The 19122-nt window shown below is 33.2% G+C and overlaps 1 protein-coding gene across 1 annotated transcript in view; it reads left to right on the forward strand.

The window, feature by feature from the left end:
- The window catches only part of LOC150110352 (uncharacterized), an 83256-nt gene that overhangs the window by 23210 nt on the left and 40924 nt on the right, over positions 1-19122 (forward strand). Inside the window, exons 7-11 of the mRNA XM_090393173.1 lie at positions 2964-3040; positions 6954-7100; positions 9823-9880; positions 15490-15627; positions 18656-18760. Coding sequence (XP_090249299.1) covers positions 2964-3040; positions 6954-7100; positions 9823-9880; positions 15490-15627; positions 18656-18760 — 525 coding nt within the window. The remainder of the gene's footprint in view (positions 1-2963; positions 3041-6953; positions 7101-9822; positions 9881-15489; positions 15628-18655; positions 18761-19122) is intronic.

Raw genomic sequence — 19122 nt, forward strand, 5'->3', positions numbered from 1 at the left:
TCCCTGATTGCCCTGCCTCTCTTCCCATCATCAGCAAACAATTGCAAATCTGACGATAGACCCTTCTTGATGTCATTAATATACAGATTGAACAATAATGGCCCAAGGACTGAACCCTGAGGTACACCACTGGTTACCTTAAATCTGGCAGATTCACACGCACTGTATACTAATCCAAGTCAATAGATTATGTTCCAATCCCATATTCTCCAGTTTACAAAAAAGCCTATCGTGTGGTATCCTATCAAATGCCTTAGAAAAATTCAACATTATTATCATAGTGTATCCATTCCCTTTATCCAACTCGGCATAACATTGTTATAAAATATGAGTAAATTGCTAAAACACAATCTTCCTTTAGTAAACCCATGCTGTTCTCCGTAGAGTGTAGAATGCTTGTCTACGCATTTCTGCATGCGAGTTCTTACCAACTTCTCTAAAATCTTCACTACCACACCAGATATACTAATAGGTCGGTAGTTAGACACAGTTTTTGCATCACCCTTGTGCAATGGAACTATCATACATTCCTGTGGTATCATTCTTGAGCTGAGACTCAAGTTATACAAATGTGAAAGTCCTAGCCAATTTCCTGAAATTTACTTAACAAACGGGCAGATATTCCATCTGGTCCTATTGAAAAATTCTTATCCAGGTTATGCAAGATCTCTTCAACCTCATTTTCATGAACCTCTAACTCTTCATCCAACATAGCAGTAGCACCATGCACCATGCTACATACATCTGGCTGATACATCTTAGCAAAATCAGCACTTATTAACTAAACAATCTCCTTTGCTTCCGACACTCGCGTACCATCTGCATTCAAAAAAGTTATTCTTCCACATTCATTCTAAGAATAAAATTCTTTTGGATTGTTTTTAGCTTGCATAGCCAATTTCTTTTCTTACTCCGTTTTAACTTTTATCACAATACTCGTTACTTTTCTGGCCTGAGCTTTATATATGTCATAAATCCTCTCACCTAGATTAATAAGGCTGCACATCCATATCACTCCCAACCTATTTATTCTTCAAACACTAGGGATGCATTCAGATACCGCCTCATTCAAGCACTTTTTCAAAGATTTCCATGCATTGCTGACATTTTTTCCATTCAGTAACTGATACCATGGGACCAAAGATAGTATTCTTCCAAGTTGATCATAATTTCCAGCTTTGTAATTCAGCATGTAGCCTGATTTAATCGGAGCTTCAATACAAATAGATACTTCCCAAAAAAAAAAAACAATATGATCACTGTCACCAATTGGTGGTAAAATAGCCATATTCTTGACAGAGATCCCTTCTGATGCTATGAACAAATCCAACACTCTTTTTGTCCTCGAGTTCTTCTTTCATATGAAGCTTGAGAAAGTTATCTCGCAAAATTTCAATAAATTCCTGTTCTTTCTGATCATGAAATTTCTCTTCTACCCAATCAATGTTTGGAAAATTAAAGTCACCCCTAATGACCATTCGCTTGGTACCCATAAGGCTAAATTGGCGATGCATTTCTTCGTCCCCTGCAACTGAGCTGCCAGGTTTGTAGCAACACCACACCATATATTTCATTTTGTTAACCTCCACTTCACACCAAATAGACTCAAACTCATCGCTACATGGGACATTGTTACCATCATTGTTTTCTTTGTATTTCTATCCTAAATGGACTTAAGTCATCTGATATCATTAGTAGCACTCCTCCTCCTCCTCTCCTATCTCTTCTGTCATTCTTAAAAATAGTATATCCGTTACATTCGATTCCTCTTACCATATCTGATTCTGATAGCCACGTTTCACTAATGCCTACAATCTTAGGCTACATCGTATTCAATAAAGCAACAAACTCAACCTCTTTGTTTCTAATGCTCCTAGCATTTGTGTATGGACATAATAAATTACGGCCTAGCCTATTCTTATAATTAGATATGCAATGTATTTGGTCTTGTTCTAGAATTTTCTCTTTGCCCTCCCCAGACATACTTATCCCAACCCAAAGCATATTTATCCACTACTTCGCAACATATTTAACCATGTTCAAAGGCATTTATATCTTTATCACATGTGTATACCATAACTGAACTTTCACACGCATTTTTCCTATTCCTCTCTTTATGATCTAGTTTCCTGGACTCTTTGCATTAAGTCTCATACCAAGAAGTAATTTCTCCAGGCTTCTAATGCCAAATGAATTGCTTCATAAATTCCGAGTATTCATCTGCGGAGGCCATCCATCTACACAATCCACGGTCGCTGCTTTTACATCATCCTTAAGTATTCTTGCCATTTTATTGAGAGCGTTCATTTACTGTTTAGGTGGACCAAAACCACAGTTTCCTCACAAAAAAGCAAAAAAAAAAAAAAAAAACTGTCACATCCTTTATGAGACCGTTTAACTCACCTTCAGTTCAAAAAGATCGAATAACGACTCTCTTCCTGACGAGAATCGAACTTATATTTCACCAAATTAAACAAAATCAAAGGTACTGGTATGTTTGACATTGTTTTTTGTAACTACACTATGGAAGCAAGGCTCGAGTTCCGCAGAAAAATAAAGCTGTGTGTGTGTGTGTGTGTGTGTGTGTGTGTGTGCCATAAATCTTTTAACCAGGGAGTCGACTGAAAAAAGCCTATACAGTATACAGAGTTCTTGTAGTCAGTATATCCAGCTGCCTAGCATTACCATACCAGAAGAACAATGTTTGATAATATTTTTTTACTACAACAAGTCTACTTTCATGACTTGTATAAGTACAAGCAGTATTTCGTTGTTTTAACTGAAGCAATAGTAGCTTGTTAAAAAAATCGAATAAATATTCACATTTTTAACATTTTATTTTAATTTATTTTACTTGATTATGCCATTGGAAGAGACGCTGTTTATTTCCTTCACAGTAAATAAATAAACAGTCTAATCGGTAGTTAAGGTCGTGTAATGTTTTGTTTTATCTTGGATTATAGATGGTAGTCTCGTTCTTAACAGTGATTCAGTTGGTCAACTAAGAAGTCCGTGGTTTGTATTTTCGAAACCTATAACGGTGAGTATCATTTATTTTCTGATAAAAATATCGTTTTCATCCAAATATCAGTTTTCTCTAGTTAGTGACTATGCCTGTTATGGATAGGAAATTTTCACCTACTGTCTTCAGCTAGACGAAGAGGGAAAAAAATCAGCTGTTTTCTGAATTCTCTATTTCAACGGAACTCTGTTTGAAAATAAATTTCATCATATAGCCTTTCGAATAAAGACCCAAGATAGCGTAACAGTTATCGATAAATGAAAAAAAAAATCAAAGAATTGCCGCCTGGAATGTTCGAGTATAGATCGAATAATTAGATGCAGAAGTAAAGAAGGCAAGTGTTGATTTGGAAATAATAACGGATACAACAAAATAAATTAAGAGGAACAAAATAATCAGAACATTACAGAAAAATATACTAGGTGTTTCGAAGAGAATAGACATCTAGAGCAGGACTGACTATATGAATAAAGAAAGATTGGAAATATAGAAAGCCATTAGTCTGTAAAGAAAGATTAGTAGAAACAAAATGGAGAGCACCCCAAAACCTATGAGTATATCCCCCAAAGAAAGTGAAGTTGAAACAACTGAAGAATTTCAGCAATTGTTGAAAAATATATATATTACATAAAAGAAACTCCGAACTACTTTACGTTAACAGCGAGTGATTTTAATACACGAATAGGTGATGCATCAATACAATCTATGATGGGAAATTGCGGAATTGGGGAAAAAATTGTCTTAGTAAAAAAAAAACATTAGTAAACTTTGCATCTTAAAACAATACAAATATTTAATAGTTATTAAGATATAAAATACTCATAAGTTTACCTAAACAGTTAGAGATCAAATATCACTAATGAAGTGGATAATACCCAGTAATAATAGGTATTATTTCTTGGAAAATTCCCATGTTACTCCTCTAAAATAAACTATTATATTAATGGCTAATATAGCCTACTTTCGTTTAATAAAATAAAAATAATAATAATGATAAATGATGCACATATTAAATATTGCTTCAAATCATTAGTAAGTAATAGGAAATATTACAGTATCACCAAATGTGGTAAAACAAAGACAGTCAGTGATAATGATCACTTGAATAATACTTGAAATAAATACAATTTTTTTAAAAAAAAACTGAATTTAATTATATATAATGCAGTAGAAATAGGTAAACAAAATAGAATATTAGAGGAAATGGTCAACAGCAATAACAGAGACAAGAGAACTTCACAGAGAAGTTGGAAAAAATTCATTATATTAGTATTTCAACGTGAAGAATTTATAAACACAATGCAAAGTCCACGTAGTAATAGAATTCTTACAAAAAGAAACATAATGTACCGCATCTCTTGGAGGAAAAACGGAAGACTGGCAATCGATAGATTGTTATTCTAAAATTTGAAAAGAAAATAAACAATCGGAATAATCGCTTTTGGAAAATTCAATCAATAATACTCTCCCTAATAACCTAACATTAGAAGAAAAAACAGAGATTTCTTGCATTAATAAACACATATATATGACTAGTAAAACAGCGAATAGCTGGAATAAAGCAATTGTGATTTGCATAAAAAAAGAAAGAAAGAAGCTGTGAAAAATCCAGAGGAATAAGTTTATTAAACACAGGTTATAAAATGTATGAAAGGTGTTGGAAAACAGAATCAACCCCATTCTTGAAAAAAGTTACAAATGAAGATAAAAGTGATTTTTAAAAAGAAAGATCTTGCATTGACCTATATTCACTCTCAAAATACTGATTGAGAAAACAAGACAATTCTAATTAGAAACGCTTTAAAATATGCTCACCTTTTTCCCAACTAAAACAATGCGCCTATTGGTAAACAAAAACTACAAAATCACAGTCCCGCGACTCTGATTTTGTACTTTTGATTTGATGATAGCGACCATGATACTTCATCGGTATAGGAAGGCCTTTTTATGTTAAATTTTTACCAACTGAAGGAACTTTTGCTTTTTTTTTAACCAATTTCAGAGCTCCGAGAACTTTGTTGTAGGGAAGTGAGGCTGGCCTCCCTCACCAACTTTTAAGCAATTCAGCAAACTTGACCATGGAACACACATTCGCATACACATACGCACATGCTATATTAACACACGATGTTATGCTATGCTGGATTCGGAAGCGTATATCTGCTGCTTTGAATTTATCTAAGCAGGCTACAGATTGTTCTGACCTGGCGATGGAAAGAACAAATTGGATGCCAACCAAGTTTTTTCAGAAATTTATGGACGTAGAGCACTGCGTATTTCTTTTAAGAATAACAATGTCCTGAATATTATTTATTTATAAAAATACTATTTTATTATTTTGCAATGCTGTTGACCATCTCCTTTTGTAATCGCTTAATGTACTGGTAGAAGACAGTTTCTTTACTTGAATATCTTCAGATTTTTTTTTTAATTCTTAACTTATCCCATGAAATATTACAAACTCATTTCCTATACATGTATACATTTTTGTCAGCCACTTCCAGAACTCGTAGACATATATTTCGAAGCAAGAAAACAATATGCAACCGAATTTCGGTTGCATACTTGACAGTTTCTAGTATTAACAAATGGCCCAATTGTGATTTTTTTTTCAGGTCTGGTTACTAGAATGGTTAGTGGACCAACTGGCTGAGAGTTTGATTATTACCACGGGCATGGATTTTTTGAATGACTTTCAGGTGAATGAATTCCGTGTATGAGACCACCACTCTGATTACAGCAGTTCTGAAGTGGCTTAAAAAATTCCATGTCTGGTCTTTAGAGGGTATCGTAGATTATCTGACCCTTTAGCAAACTAACGGTACCAACTCAAATTTACTGCAGGTTTACAAGGTTTCTTGGATGGGAATCACATTAAATATGAATCCCCGCCCAAGAAAGGTTGTAAATGAGGTATAGTAATCCATTTAATCAACACAGTTTCAGTGGTGTCCTTAATGTAACTATTTTTCCTCTTCTTATTTAATTTCATTACCTCTGTTCTCTGAAATAATCTTTTCTTGCACTGATTTTCCCAAGACTTAGTTGATGAAGTTTTGTTGAGAGGATACTATTTTGTGAACAATTTGGCTTATATAAGACTCCTCTCTCTCTCTCTCTCTCTCTCTCTCTCTCTCTCTCTCTCTCTCTCTCTCTCTCTCTCTCTCTCTCTCTCTCTCTCTCTCCCCTTTAAAGTAGCATATATATATATATATATATATATATCCTGTTTTCGAATATATCTTAATTATAATTCTGATCATATTTATAATTATTATCTTTTAAATATTTTAACAATTAGGAACGTTTATAATAGGTACGTTTATTTTTCAAACTGAAAAGTGATTTCATAACGCGGTGTTGTTAACTTTCAAATTCACGCATACAACGTTGCCATTGTCCTGAGCTGCAAGTATTGAATGAAGCTTTCCCCATAGGCCATTTTACAACCCACTCCTCAAAAAAGTCGAGAACAAGCACCTCACAGCGACATATTGAAAGCCTGAAGTGTGTCTTGTAAAATTTCCACGGTCTTGATCAACGCATGATTTCCATATATTGTAAAAAATAAATACAAAATACCAAAAAAAAAAAACATAAAATGAATAGAAATGAGGAAACAACTAATTCTAGCCCACCCGCGGTAAGAATGTGTTATAAGTTTACAACCTTCCTTTGGTGGGAATTACAAAAAAAAATCCACTTTGCCATTAATATCAACCAGAACATTCTTGAAACTATTTTTGTATCTGATATTCTGTAATTTTTAGGGATTCTTCAAAATCAGTTTTTCACTTCGTCGATTGTAAAAATGATACATTGTTTATTTTGTTGATTCAAGTAAATAATTGAAAACGGCTCAAAGTGATGTCTTAATATTTTCAGTTCTTCAGCTGAACTTAGGTTCAGGAATTTTGTATCAATTTTTTAGGTTCGGATCACAGGAGAAATCTCCCGAAATGCTACGCTTAATGTGTGCGAAATAGATGGAAATGGACAGAAGATGCATTGCAATGCAACAGAAGAAGCTGGGGAGTTCGATCTGTTAATAAATATGACACCAAGTCTAGATGCAATGGTATGTTTTTATTTCTTATTAATATGTCCTGCGCGACACTTTTAGCATGAGATCACAAACTCAGCAATATTAATAAAGAATAAAAATATAATAAATAAATGAAAGGCAATAAGAAATTAACTGTGTTAAGCTGATTGCAGAGTTTAATTTTTCAACAATGATCCTTAAAGTATTCCCTTCAAATACACAAAAATAAATTTTAAAAAAAGATGAATGTTTATAGTTATATTTATGGCTAAAATAACTCAATAACTGTGATAATAGCTATGTTATATTATCTTTGACAAACAATTATATTCTTACTTTGATCCATATTTTAGTCAATAATAAGCCAGTAAAAAAGTATGTTCTACAAATATCTTCGTGACTAAACTATTTGCAGTTGATTTTAGAATACGTTTTTTTATGTCCCTATTAAAGTCTTCTCAGTGGGAATTATCTCGATAACACAATTTCACCATATCATTACTACAGGTGATCTGAGATGCTTGTAGTGACTTTATCAGTGATTTTGAAACTGTATTTCAAAAAAATAATAATCACAAACTTTTATTTTTATGCTTGGTAAAATATGAATGAAATAAAGATTATTAAAACAAGACTTCCTGCAGCAAAATATGCAGCTAAAAGTGCATTCAATATTATTTTTCAAACGTAAGACAACTGATTCATTAAAGATCAAACACAAGAAATAAAATACCTCACAAATAAGATTGCAGAACTCTTCCCTAAAATAAATCGACTTTCTAAGAATTATACAAGTTTACACGCCATTTTTGATATATATATATATATATATAAAGGCGTGCATGTGTGTGTGTGTGTGTATGTGCAGTTATTGGCATATATTTATGATAGAAGCTGTCATGTTGTACCATCATTTTATATTGTGGTTTAAGTCAATAAGAATACAATTTGGTCGGCTAACTCCCAAATTGTCAGCCCATCCTCGTTCATTCAGTATCCAAGTAGATGCCTAACAGGGTGCACCACGAGACTTTTTCATGTAGTACTATCATATCCTCTACACCCTTTGAGGGTACATGTCAGGAATTTGATGATGATGATGACAATGATAGAAGCTGTATGTAACGAGAAGTAAGAAAACGATGCGTGGCCTGAATATATGAGGTGTTGTACGTCACTAGGACAGTTAAACTAAGTACCACTTTTTGCAGTATACCGTGCTTGTTTAATTTCGCGAGTGCAATTTGTTAATATATTGTGTTTTAAATTAATTGTGTAAATAATACAGATATTTTTGTTATATATTTGATAATTAATACCGCAGTGGTAAAACTTTACAGGCTATGTATCCGTCATGCATTACACAATGTAATGAATTGGTGGAAAATTCTTACGCGGCCATAAAAAATTGACATTATTTTTTTAATTACACTTATCGAGTTTATATTTATGCGTCTTTATTGGCTGTTGTTTGGAATCACGAACGAAGAAACTAAATCTATGAGATATATCATGTGTGGTAACTACGTGTGTTCTCAAACCAGTTTGCGTATTATATGGAATGAAAACACTGAATTTCCAGAAGGAAGTTCCGTCACTCCCTCATGAAATTGCCTAACTTACCTTCAGTTGAAGGTGATTTAGTTGGTTTGAACGTTCTTCGAAGCCTGAGCGAATGCGAACCAAGTTCTCTCCAAGTCTTTTCAACTGAATATAAAAAAAAAAAGTCACGACGTGCTCGTGACTGTACTACTTAATGGGAACGTAGGTCTATGTACTAGGTTTCTTTTAATTTGAAATAACTGATCAATCAAACGACATATATTTACATGTCGTACATGTAAATATATTATATGTACGAAACTGTATAGCTTATCAAGAAGAAAATGGGCCACGAGTCTGCACTGCAATTTATGCATAGAAAAATGTAATTTCATTAAAACTCTTGAATGTTTTCTGTTTTCAGAAAGACGGTTTGCAATGATATTCGTTTCTTGATTATGATCATCATGATCAGTTGCATCAGTCTTGGGACTGGTAGCTCAGCAGCAATTTCCTCCATTCAGCCCTGTCATTGGCTTTCTTCTTAATCTCCTGGTAACTCCTCAGACCTGTGCTTTCTTTGACTTGATCAAAAAAGCTTTTTCTTGGTCTGGCTCCTTCTTTTTCCCCCCACCGTCTAATTTATTGATATAATTAATAATAAATTGATTAGGATAATTTCTGTAAATGATGCAAGGAATTTTCTAGTGGTAACTTTTATGTACTGCACCAATTTCGCGTTTAAGGAATATAGAAAAGAACTGGCCTAGTTCTGAGTTTTTGGCTCCGTGGAACTTAAGTTTTCTAACCACACGGAGAACACAAATACCTATGTAATGTTAAATGAACAATTTGTATAAGTCACTCATAAAAAATAGTACTTTCCTTAAAGTCACTATACAGTATTTTAGACTTTTGGTTCTAGCTTCTTAACTTCAGAATATACATCTTTGCAAGTTGAATCAATAAATACTTTTTCAAAGAATATGAAAGGGAAGCATTATTATGTAGAAATTTTTTAAAACAGATTCTCTTATTAAAATTTAATTTTCAATGTTTTTCATACACTATTGCATACTTTTAAATAACAGAGAAGAAATACTTATAAAACCAAACTTACCCACTTGTTGTTTTTCCCCATAATTATAATAAATGAGAGTACATTATGTAATGTTCAATATTCTTAAAACGACTTCATTCTCGTTTCTTTCAGATACTCGTCGAAGGAAGAACTGAAGAAGAGGGGATTATTACCATCAAAAGCATATCAGGTATATTTCTAATCATCTTAGAATTCTGATATTATTACAACAGAAAACTCTGAAACTATCATAATAACTCACTAACGATGATGCTAAGTTGACTTTTGAATGCAAAACAATTATTAGCTCTTACCTTCAAGACAGTCCAATTTTTCCATCTTTTCCATTTGTATTGGCGAAATATTTTTACATTTACTTGGATGGCTCTTGGTGAAAAATACTTCAAAATGATAATAGCAATTTTTCCCTAAGTTTAAGAAATTGGATAAAATTTGGTATTTATTTAGAATTACTACTGAAATTAGTGGAGTAATTTCAAATGGATTTTGAGGATAAAATTATGTATACAGTACATATGTATACATATGTACTGTATACATAATGTACCAAAATTGGCTTAAGGTGCAGCTTTTCTAGTAAACAAACATATCATTATACAGAAATACATTAACGACATGCACAATTTCATGACTATTTATAATCATTAACTTTTTTTTTTTTTTTTTTTTTTGCAGCGTGATAGTTTCACCCCTAATTCTGATGTGAAACCATCACCCTGCTTATTGAAGAGTCCCAAGATAAAAGATCCGGATTTGGTCTTAGAGTAGGCTTACAGTATTACCTAACCCTCCACAGTGCTGCAATGATACGTTTAAAGATTTTAATGAGTGGCATGCAGATAAAAAATTCTCAGTAAAATAAATGATCAATATGAAAATAATGCTTTCTATCTAGAAAATTTAAAGATATTTTGCAATCTTTAAATCTTATAATGTTTTGAAATTTTTGTACTGAAAGATCACGATCATAACTCGACTACACCTACACGTGGAATAACCACGTGTAGGTGTAGTCGAGATTCCATAGTCTCTAATTTATTAATGGGTTATATTAATTATAATAATGAAAGGCTTATAGAATCTTATTAGTAAGGACAATACAATACCATACATGTACATATTTAAAACAACTTCTTTTATACCTGTTAGAGCTAAGTTTCATGTTAAAATGCGGTTAGAATATTGTTTCGATTAAGCGTTTTAATTTTTCTTTTGCACTAAAATGACTTTTTTTAAGACGATTATATTTTCTTCCACAACAGTTAGGTATGTTTATCGAAATGAATGCATTTTCTTTCCTTTTGTGCGCAAATTCTCTGATATTTTCATTTTTTCTCATTACGAATGACCCTCTGTTTGACCAACATATACAGTCAATAACACAGTACTCAAAAATCAGACATGCAATTCATTATCCATAAATAAATAAATAACATATTAATAAATGAAATACAATGTAAAGAACAATTCTATAAAATGTAGCAAACAAGAATCAAAGATAAGTTACTTGTTTTATTGATTTTTATTGTTTATGTTTCTCCAGGAACATACTGAGGTCTACATTTTAGATTTTTAGTCTCTAAAGCAGAATTTCGAAATTTTTTCTTAGCGTACACGAAATCCTAAAGTATAATAATATATTTACAACCCTTCGTGCGGGTTGGTTGTAAATATATAACCATATATATTACTCTCTAAATAATTCTACATTATAAGAAATTTTCCTTACAAATGATTTGAACACTGTCGTAAAAGACTTTTGCATTTGTGTGTATGTGGGGCACTTGCCTTACATCGTAGTATATGTATCTTCGGTGTGAGTAACCGTGCGTGATGTGAATAACCTCATTCCGAAATTCTAGCCACACAAATGCAGGCATATGATATTTTATCTGTGTTATTTAAAAAGAAAAGAATCAATATTCCTAGAATATCTGGAAAAGTACGAAATTGAAAGTTTCCTTTTAATAGACTTCATAATTTTATAGCTCATTATACATTACAAAAGAAAAAGTAGACGGTAATTTCATTTCTTAATGGTTTATGCGTAATAAAGAAACCAGGCGGAGGGTTCCTTAATAAAAATTTTTAAAACGTACTACGATTATTCAGTTTTCAAACATTTACGTTTATTCTTTTATCCTCCACTTAAAAAATGTTCATTCACCCAAACCATATTTTCAATGCGTCTTTCACGATGATTCTATTGTTGCTCTTCGTTTTCATCATTTCGTAAATAGAAATATATTGCAAATCTGTAAGCAATTTCGGGTATTCTATTTGCTGAATATACACAAGTCATTTTTTCTAACCTCAATAATCTGGAGTTGAAATCAATTTGTAGATTAAGCCGAAATATTTGTAGCGAAATTGTATGGTTTCTTCAGTTCGTAGCTGCTATGGGCTAAAGGGACGAGATTAGATTATCTCTTTCGAGGTCATTTTCCATTTTACAAATTGCAATTTAAACAAGAGCGCTAAACTTTTGTTTGTTATATAAAAAGTCGCACAATGCGCTGAAATAAAAAATAAAGTCTGTTATACCAAGTATTAAAAATACAGTTGACCCTTGAAAAAAACGGGTCCACTTATCGCGGATTTGTTTCAATAAATATATTGCAAAACGTTTTGGAAATTTGCGACAATTTGAAATAAAAATCGCAGACAAACTGTATAGCTTAGAATACCGAAAAAATTAAGCAAAAGTTGGCTATGTCATAAATACATACATCAAATATATGTAGATACTAGTCTACTTCATAATTTACTATCATAAAATGTACACAAATCTATTATAAAAAGTTAAAATTTGTTAAACATACCAAGCTATTTTAAACCTGGTTTTACTCTATATCCCAAGTAAGCAAACAGACAAACAAGTCAAGTTTGCGCCTGCAAGTGTTGCAAGTCTAGCTGACCCTGGACGTAGTGCAAGACCAAGGCAACTCATGGTAAAAGTAGAATAAGCTCTGATCACTAACCTTAATATTTACCCTTAATGCAAAGCACATCTCCTGGAGGAGATGTATGATGCTTTGTATTAAAGGCAAGGGGCCACTACCCAGATAGGTTTCGATCTTTTAAATAAGTAAAGCCGTCTCTAAAAATTCGGACGATCCCTAGGCCATTCAAATGTGGGCGAAAGACCGTCCATCTCAGCGTTGGCTCCACTCAGTGATGGCCTTCCACCCACCACTACCACCGAGCAGAACCGCTCATATTCCGAAGAAAAGCATTCACCGACAAAGCCCATCACCAGGCCGTGCCAGAAAACACTTTCCCCGAGACTCAAATTTCTCCTTTAAGGCAAAAACCTTAAGAGAGTGAACTCATTATAGTCCCCCACCGGTTTCGACCCCTATTGAGGTGTATTTAAGTAAAGACCTCTCTAAAAATTAGGACGATCCCTAGACCACTCCATAGTGGCCGAAAGACCGTCCAACTCAGCGTTGTTCCACTCAGTGACAGGCTCACCCCGTCACTGAGAAGAACTTCTCAGTGTTGGCTCTACCCAGTGGCAGACTCACCCCACCACCAGCCAGAGCCATAATCTCAGCAGTGACCCTACTCAAAGACAGGCAAAAACCTATCCACAAGCAGAGCCTCTCAGGGCCAGCTCCCCCCACTAGTTCCGACCCTTATGAATAAGTAAAGTCGTCTCTAAAAATTCGGACGATCCCTAGACCACTCAGTTGTGGGCGAAAGACCGTCCATCTCAGCGTTGGCTCTACTCAGTGATGGCCTTCCACCCACCACCACCACCGAGCAGAACCACTCATATTCCGAAGAAAAGCATTCACCGACAAAGCTCCTCACCGAGCCGTGCCGGAGAACACTTTCCCCGGAGACTCAAATTGCTCCCTTAAGGCAAAAACTTTAATAGAGCGAACTCATAATAGCCCTCACCGGTTTCGACCTTTATTGAAGCCTCATCAGTGGGAGCCAGGCTAGAAATACCAAGATTTTAGTAATACAGAGTTTATAAGTATTTTACCAGAACAAGTTACCATAAGGTGTTTTAACCTTATTAAATAAAAATCTCAGGAGGAGATATAAATATAGAAAGTATTTTACCTTGGGTATAATAAATGTTAAAGATACCAAGCTATTTTAAACTTGGAGCTAAAATAGCTTGGTATCTTTAACATTTATTATATCCAAGGTAAAATACTTTCTAAAGTTGAAATTTATCAAACTTTACATACACAAACACTTTCAGACCGTTCATAGCCATTCGCAATCGAAAAAAATGAAAACAAACGTAAGGATGCAGTATTAAATCACAACAGCATAAAATTAAAATTAATCAAATTTATCTAAATAAGATAAATTTGATTAATTAATTAGCATAAAATACAAAAAAATTATAACGATTCATTCATTAGTGTATAGGCTTAGGCTACCATAAAGTAATCATGTTGCCGCTTCTTCGTTATCAATGTATGAATGTTATACCTGTAAATAAATATGATTTTTTTTTCACATTATCTTTCCTTTTTTGATGTATTGTGTTAGTATAACTTATAATATCTACAGCGTTTTGTATCATATAAGACAATATTGATGTAGTACGATTCATCGTCTTATATGCAGACGACGTAAACTTACGGTATCGATAAATACAGTACAGTACTGTAAATGTATTTTCTCTTCCTTATGATTTTCTTAAGAAGATTTTCTTTTCTCTAGCTTACTTTATTGTAAGAATAATAAAGCATATAATACAAATAACATATAAAAAATGTTTAATTTGATAGCTGTTTATGTTATCGGTAAGACTTCCGCTCAACAGTAGCTATTAGTAGTTAAGTTTTGGGGGTGTCAAAAGTTATACGCGAATTTTCAACTGCGCGCGGGGGGGTGGCACCCCTAATCCCCAGCGTTGTTCAAGGGTCAACTGAAATTGTGTTCCAAAGAAAACAACAGAAAGTGCTGTTTTAGTTTTAAAATAAGTATTACTATAAATCTAAAGCTTTTCGGAAGTGTCCATTGTTATGAAAAACTTTCCATAATGTCATTCTTTCTAAAAGTAATGGAAAAAAAAATTCTATAGTAATCATATTATAAAATCAATGAAAGAACGAAAATTTCATCTATATTTTTATTATAAATTCATGTTTTGATCTAAATTAATGAAAAGTTATCACGTGCTCATTAATTTATTAGTTAGGGATTAATTTAAGACTATGTAAAGCACTTTGACTTTTAGTTTCCAGAATACTCATCAAATTATTATTTCAGATTGAAATTTGTGCTGAAATATTTCTTCCCATATGCAGTATATTTTAATAACTCTCCGAATGTCATGAAACAACTTTTTCCCCAGCCGAGGTTATTCTATCATAATTCAGAGAGAAAGCATAATTGATTTCGAACATGTGACAACAGAATTTTATAATATATAAAAGTACGATATATTTGATTTTATTGAATAGGCCGAGAAGCGATTGACTTATCTGAGTGTATAATGAACGTTTTCAACGCAAAAAAAAAAATGAAATGAAAATCAAGTATGAATACACACAAGTATTTGCAGTTTCTGTCTAAGTAATTACGTAAGGAGAAACTGATGACACGTGCGTTCTGCCCTGAAGTAGTGTGGAATTAATTATATGATTAATTCCTTAATATCAGCTGGTAATTATAAGAGTAATAATAAGACGGTTGTAAATGTAAATCACATCACTTATAATATGTCGATTTGATGAAGGATTATCATAGAACATATTTTATTTCAATAAGTGTTAATATCCATAATGAAATGAATTTCCATTTCAGTTGGTGATCTTTGTGATCTAAATGACCCATGTGACACAGCTAAGAATTCTGATCGCAAATGTATACCGACACTTAATCAGTATTACTGTGATTGTGGTAAAAATGACTACTTCGAAGAGATAAACAAAACTTGTGTAGGTACGTAAAAATAGTAAAACTTTAGTATAATAAAAATTAAAAATTACTACTTGTACTATTAACATATTCATTTCCCAATATTTCTATAATCCGTGATGAATATATTCTGTTACGCAGAACGGGCGAGAAACTGCCGGACTATATTTTTTAACTTCTGATATAATTTATTTCTGATCTATTTCATATGATTTATTTCATATGATTATTTCACATAAGACTGAATGATTTATTTCATATATCATTCAGTCTTATGTCACAATTATCCTTAAAACAGCAGAAGCACAATTCCTTACATGGAGGAGGACTTCAGCACCGAATTTTTAAGGAGACCACAATAGTTGCCCGCTGTATACAAAGCCTTAACAGGAACCAAGGACTAATCTTGCCCGTGATCTGGAAGACCCTTATCAGGTCCTTCAACTCTCCAGAACTGAATTATAGTGCCAACTATAGAACGTTCCTAAACAAGTGATATCATCCACGCTCTATGAATGTATTGTACGCGCTCTGTTCTTTGTTTAATATAATTGGAATCGGTTGATTATTGTTTGTAACAGTTTTTTACTTTTTAGTGCCTTACATCAGTTATGTACCCTGAAGATGCCAACAGCCTTTGTTGGTGAAAACGTTAGTATAACTTAGTTGTTTATTATATGCACTTGATCAATATAATCCCATTAAAAGTCTTTCCAGAGTTTTTGGTCAAGAAAATTAAACGTTTTTTAATATACAATTCTGATATCAATTTAATGCCACTTCCGTTCATAATGATATCTATATAGGTGATGAATAACAGTGGAGATCAAGCTACTGTATCTTCCTGTGCCTCTTTCATTTCTATCTGCTGACTTAAAACTGAAATATAGACTACATATTGCTCAATATAATATCCCACTTACATCATATAATTTTTCCGTTTTGAAAAACGTTTGTGTTGGAATCTTGTCATATGCCTTTTCCTAATCTACAAACACTTAAATACAGATTCCTGTAATACTTCCCATGATATCTCAACCATTTGTTCTAAAGTCAAAGTATGAACCTGATAACCTTTATTTGACCTGAAACCAGCTTGTTCTCGAAGTTTCCCATCCACAAGTTTTGATGATTGAAGAAGAACTCATATAGTACCAATATACAAAAAAAGGAAAATAAACATGAATAGGATAATTACAGAGGAATTTCTCTACTGGGTGTTCCTGTAAGCATACTTACGAAAAGGCAGGAACACTCAATAGAGAAATTCCTCTGTAATTTTCCTATTTATTCAGGTTTATTTACCTTTTTTGTACATTGCTACTATATGAGTTCTTCTTCAATCATCTGCGATCCGAATCTGATATATAATATAATATACTCCAATTTCTTGTCCATATTTCAGATTTTGATGGGTTTTTCTACTTCAAGTATTGAATGTATTCCTGATTGCATTCCTACTGAATGTTTTCTATCGCCATACTGTCATAGCTTGTTTCATTTAGCAATCTTTTTAAAGTAATTATTTGAGATATCTATAGTATTTATATCTTCAGTTTTTCAGTTTTCATGTCACCTTTATCATCTCCATTTGCTTTGCAGTATTCACGCTTCCATTTGCACGCTTTATCCTTCAGGATATTTTTCCACCTTCCTGATATTTATTTTATGTCTTCGTACCAAAGTTTTTCCATGACTTGACTTTTGTTTCTCTGGTTTTACACACTGCTTCACTTTCTTACATTGTTTCTGTATTCTGTCAAAATACATGCTGTCTTACTTGCCAGGAACAGTCAAGACATTTTCTTCTTTTCTTCTGAGCCTCTTTAACATCCTGAGTGCACCATAATGTTCTGATTTTCTATACTTATCGGACCACATGACATTTTTCCAGTCTTCCACTGTCTCTAGAGTCATGGTGTTCCTAACATCATTGCAGACGAAATTTCTGGTACTTCGCAGAATTCAGTGATTTCCTTATAGGCATGCGACTGCCTATACCGATCCTCTTCAATTCCCTGAGCCTAGTTCGGTGAAATCAATCGGGAACAGTCTTAATTAAATGCTTCGGTCAATTGATGCACACAGAAAGTTCTGTTTGTCCGCACAAGCCTTAGACTATCTTAGGACGACATTTACGCCTCTTAGACAGGCATTGTGGGTTATTTTTCCATTGCTTAAACATCCGAGATATTGGCCTTTTGAGAAACCTATCGGCTCTGCTGTTTTCAAAATTGTGTGTCCAGCCAGATGTGATCCCTCAGTAAGCACTTTATTGAACTCCGAAAGATCCTTTGTTTTTTCCCATTGTGATCAACACTATTCACGAGTACAGACCAGCAGCATTATTGTAGACTACAACACGTGGTGACGCACGTGATCAAGCATTTTGCATATACCCGTTCGTTGAGTAAGTGAAATTTAGGTACATCTACATAAAAGTTTCTAATTCAGTGGCCGGTATGTAGGGAAATGATCTACAAATCTTTAAGCGAGTCTACTAAAATATGTTATATATTGCTGAACTTCATCACTGCAATATTTAACGAAGTAACTAAAGATTTTATTTCAAGAGGGCCAGAGCTGTTGTTGATGGTAACAACAGCACTGGTTGACCAAAGTAACATTCCTCTTTTACAGCCATTAATACAATCGGCTTCTAAGTTGAAATCTCAGTCATTACACTACCCTAACAAGGCACTTGTTGTCTAAATATACTGAACCACAACTATTACTGACCAGCAGCATTCTTAAATAGTTGTTTATGGTGATGCACGTGACCAGTTATTTTCAATATACGCTGCGTAAGTCACGTTTACGTATATCTGCATAAAGGTTTCTAATTCAGATATATGTGCATTGAAAATAGGGCACTGTTGTGTTACGCCAAACATTCGTTCTGTAAGTTGGAAATGTACTAAATATAAGTAATTTTATAAATCTAATCTAATCTGCAAAATAGTGATGGTCTTCTCTGTCTTTCGCTCTCTTTCTTTCTTTTTTTGTTTTTCTTTTGTTTTTCATTTATTGGTTTTTTTTTTTTTTTTTTTAGAAATTGATTCCTGCCAGTTCTGTGATCTCTCAACTCAAATTTGTGACGACAAAAAAAATTGCAAATGTAAAGATGATTACGAAGAATATCAGGGAGCATGCATACGTAAGTGAAATATAAAATTCTCTTTGAAACAGATTTCGACAGTAGATTTCCTATACATACATTGTCCTGCCAAACGTCATGGGACACTTGCTGATAGAAATAAATAAATAATTAACAATAAAAAATGAAACATGTTTTTCTTAACAGCAATTAATTACTTGATATCTTTCTTAGGTCTATTAAGTATTCCAATGTGTCTGAATGACTTTCTACTAATTGTTAGTAGAATATTGATGATATTATTCTCCCCTACTTATTAAGCATGAATCAATTCTTCTAACGTAGAATACCGATTTCGCCATGTTCGAAAGTGCAAGCAAGCATTCCCATGAAAATTTGGGAATGCTTGCTTGCACTTATAA

This window comes from Typopeltis vanoorti, chromosome 1, assembly GCF_054136105.1.
Source record: "Typopeltis vanoorti isolate ZY-2024b chromosome 1, IOZ_Tvanoo_1.0, whole genome shotgun sequence".
Classification (NCBI taxonomy): Eukaryota; Metazoa; Arthropoda; class Arachnida; order Uropygi; family Thelyphonidae; genus Typopeltis; species Typopeltis vanoorti.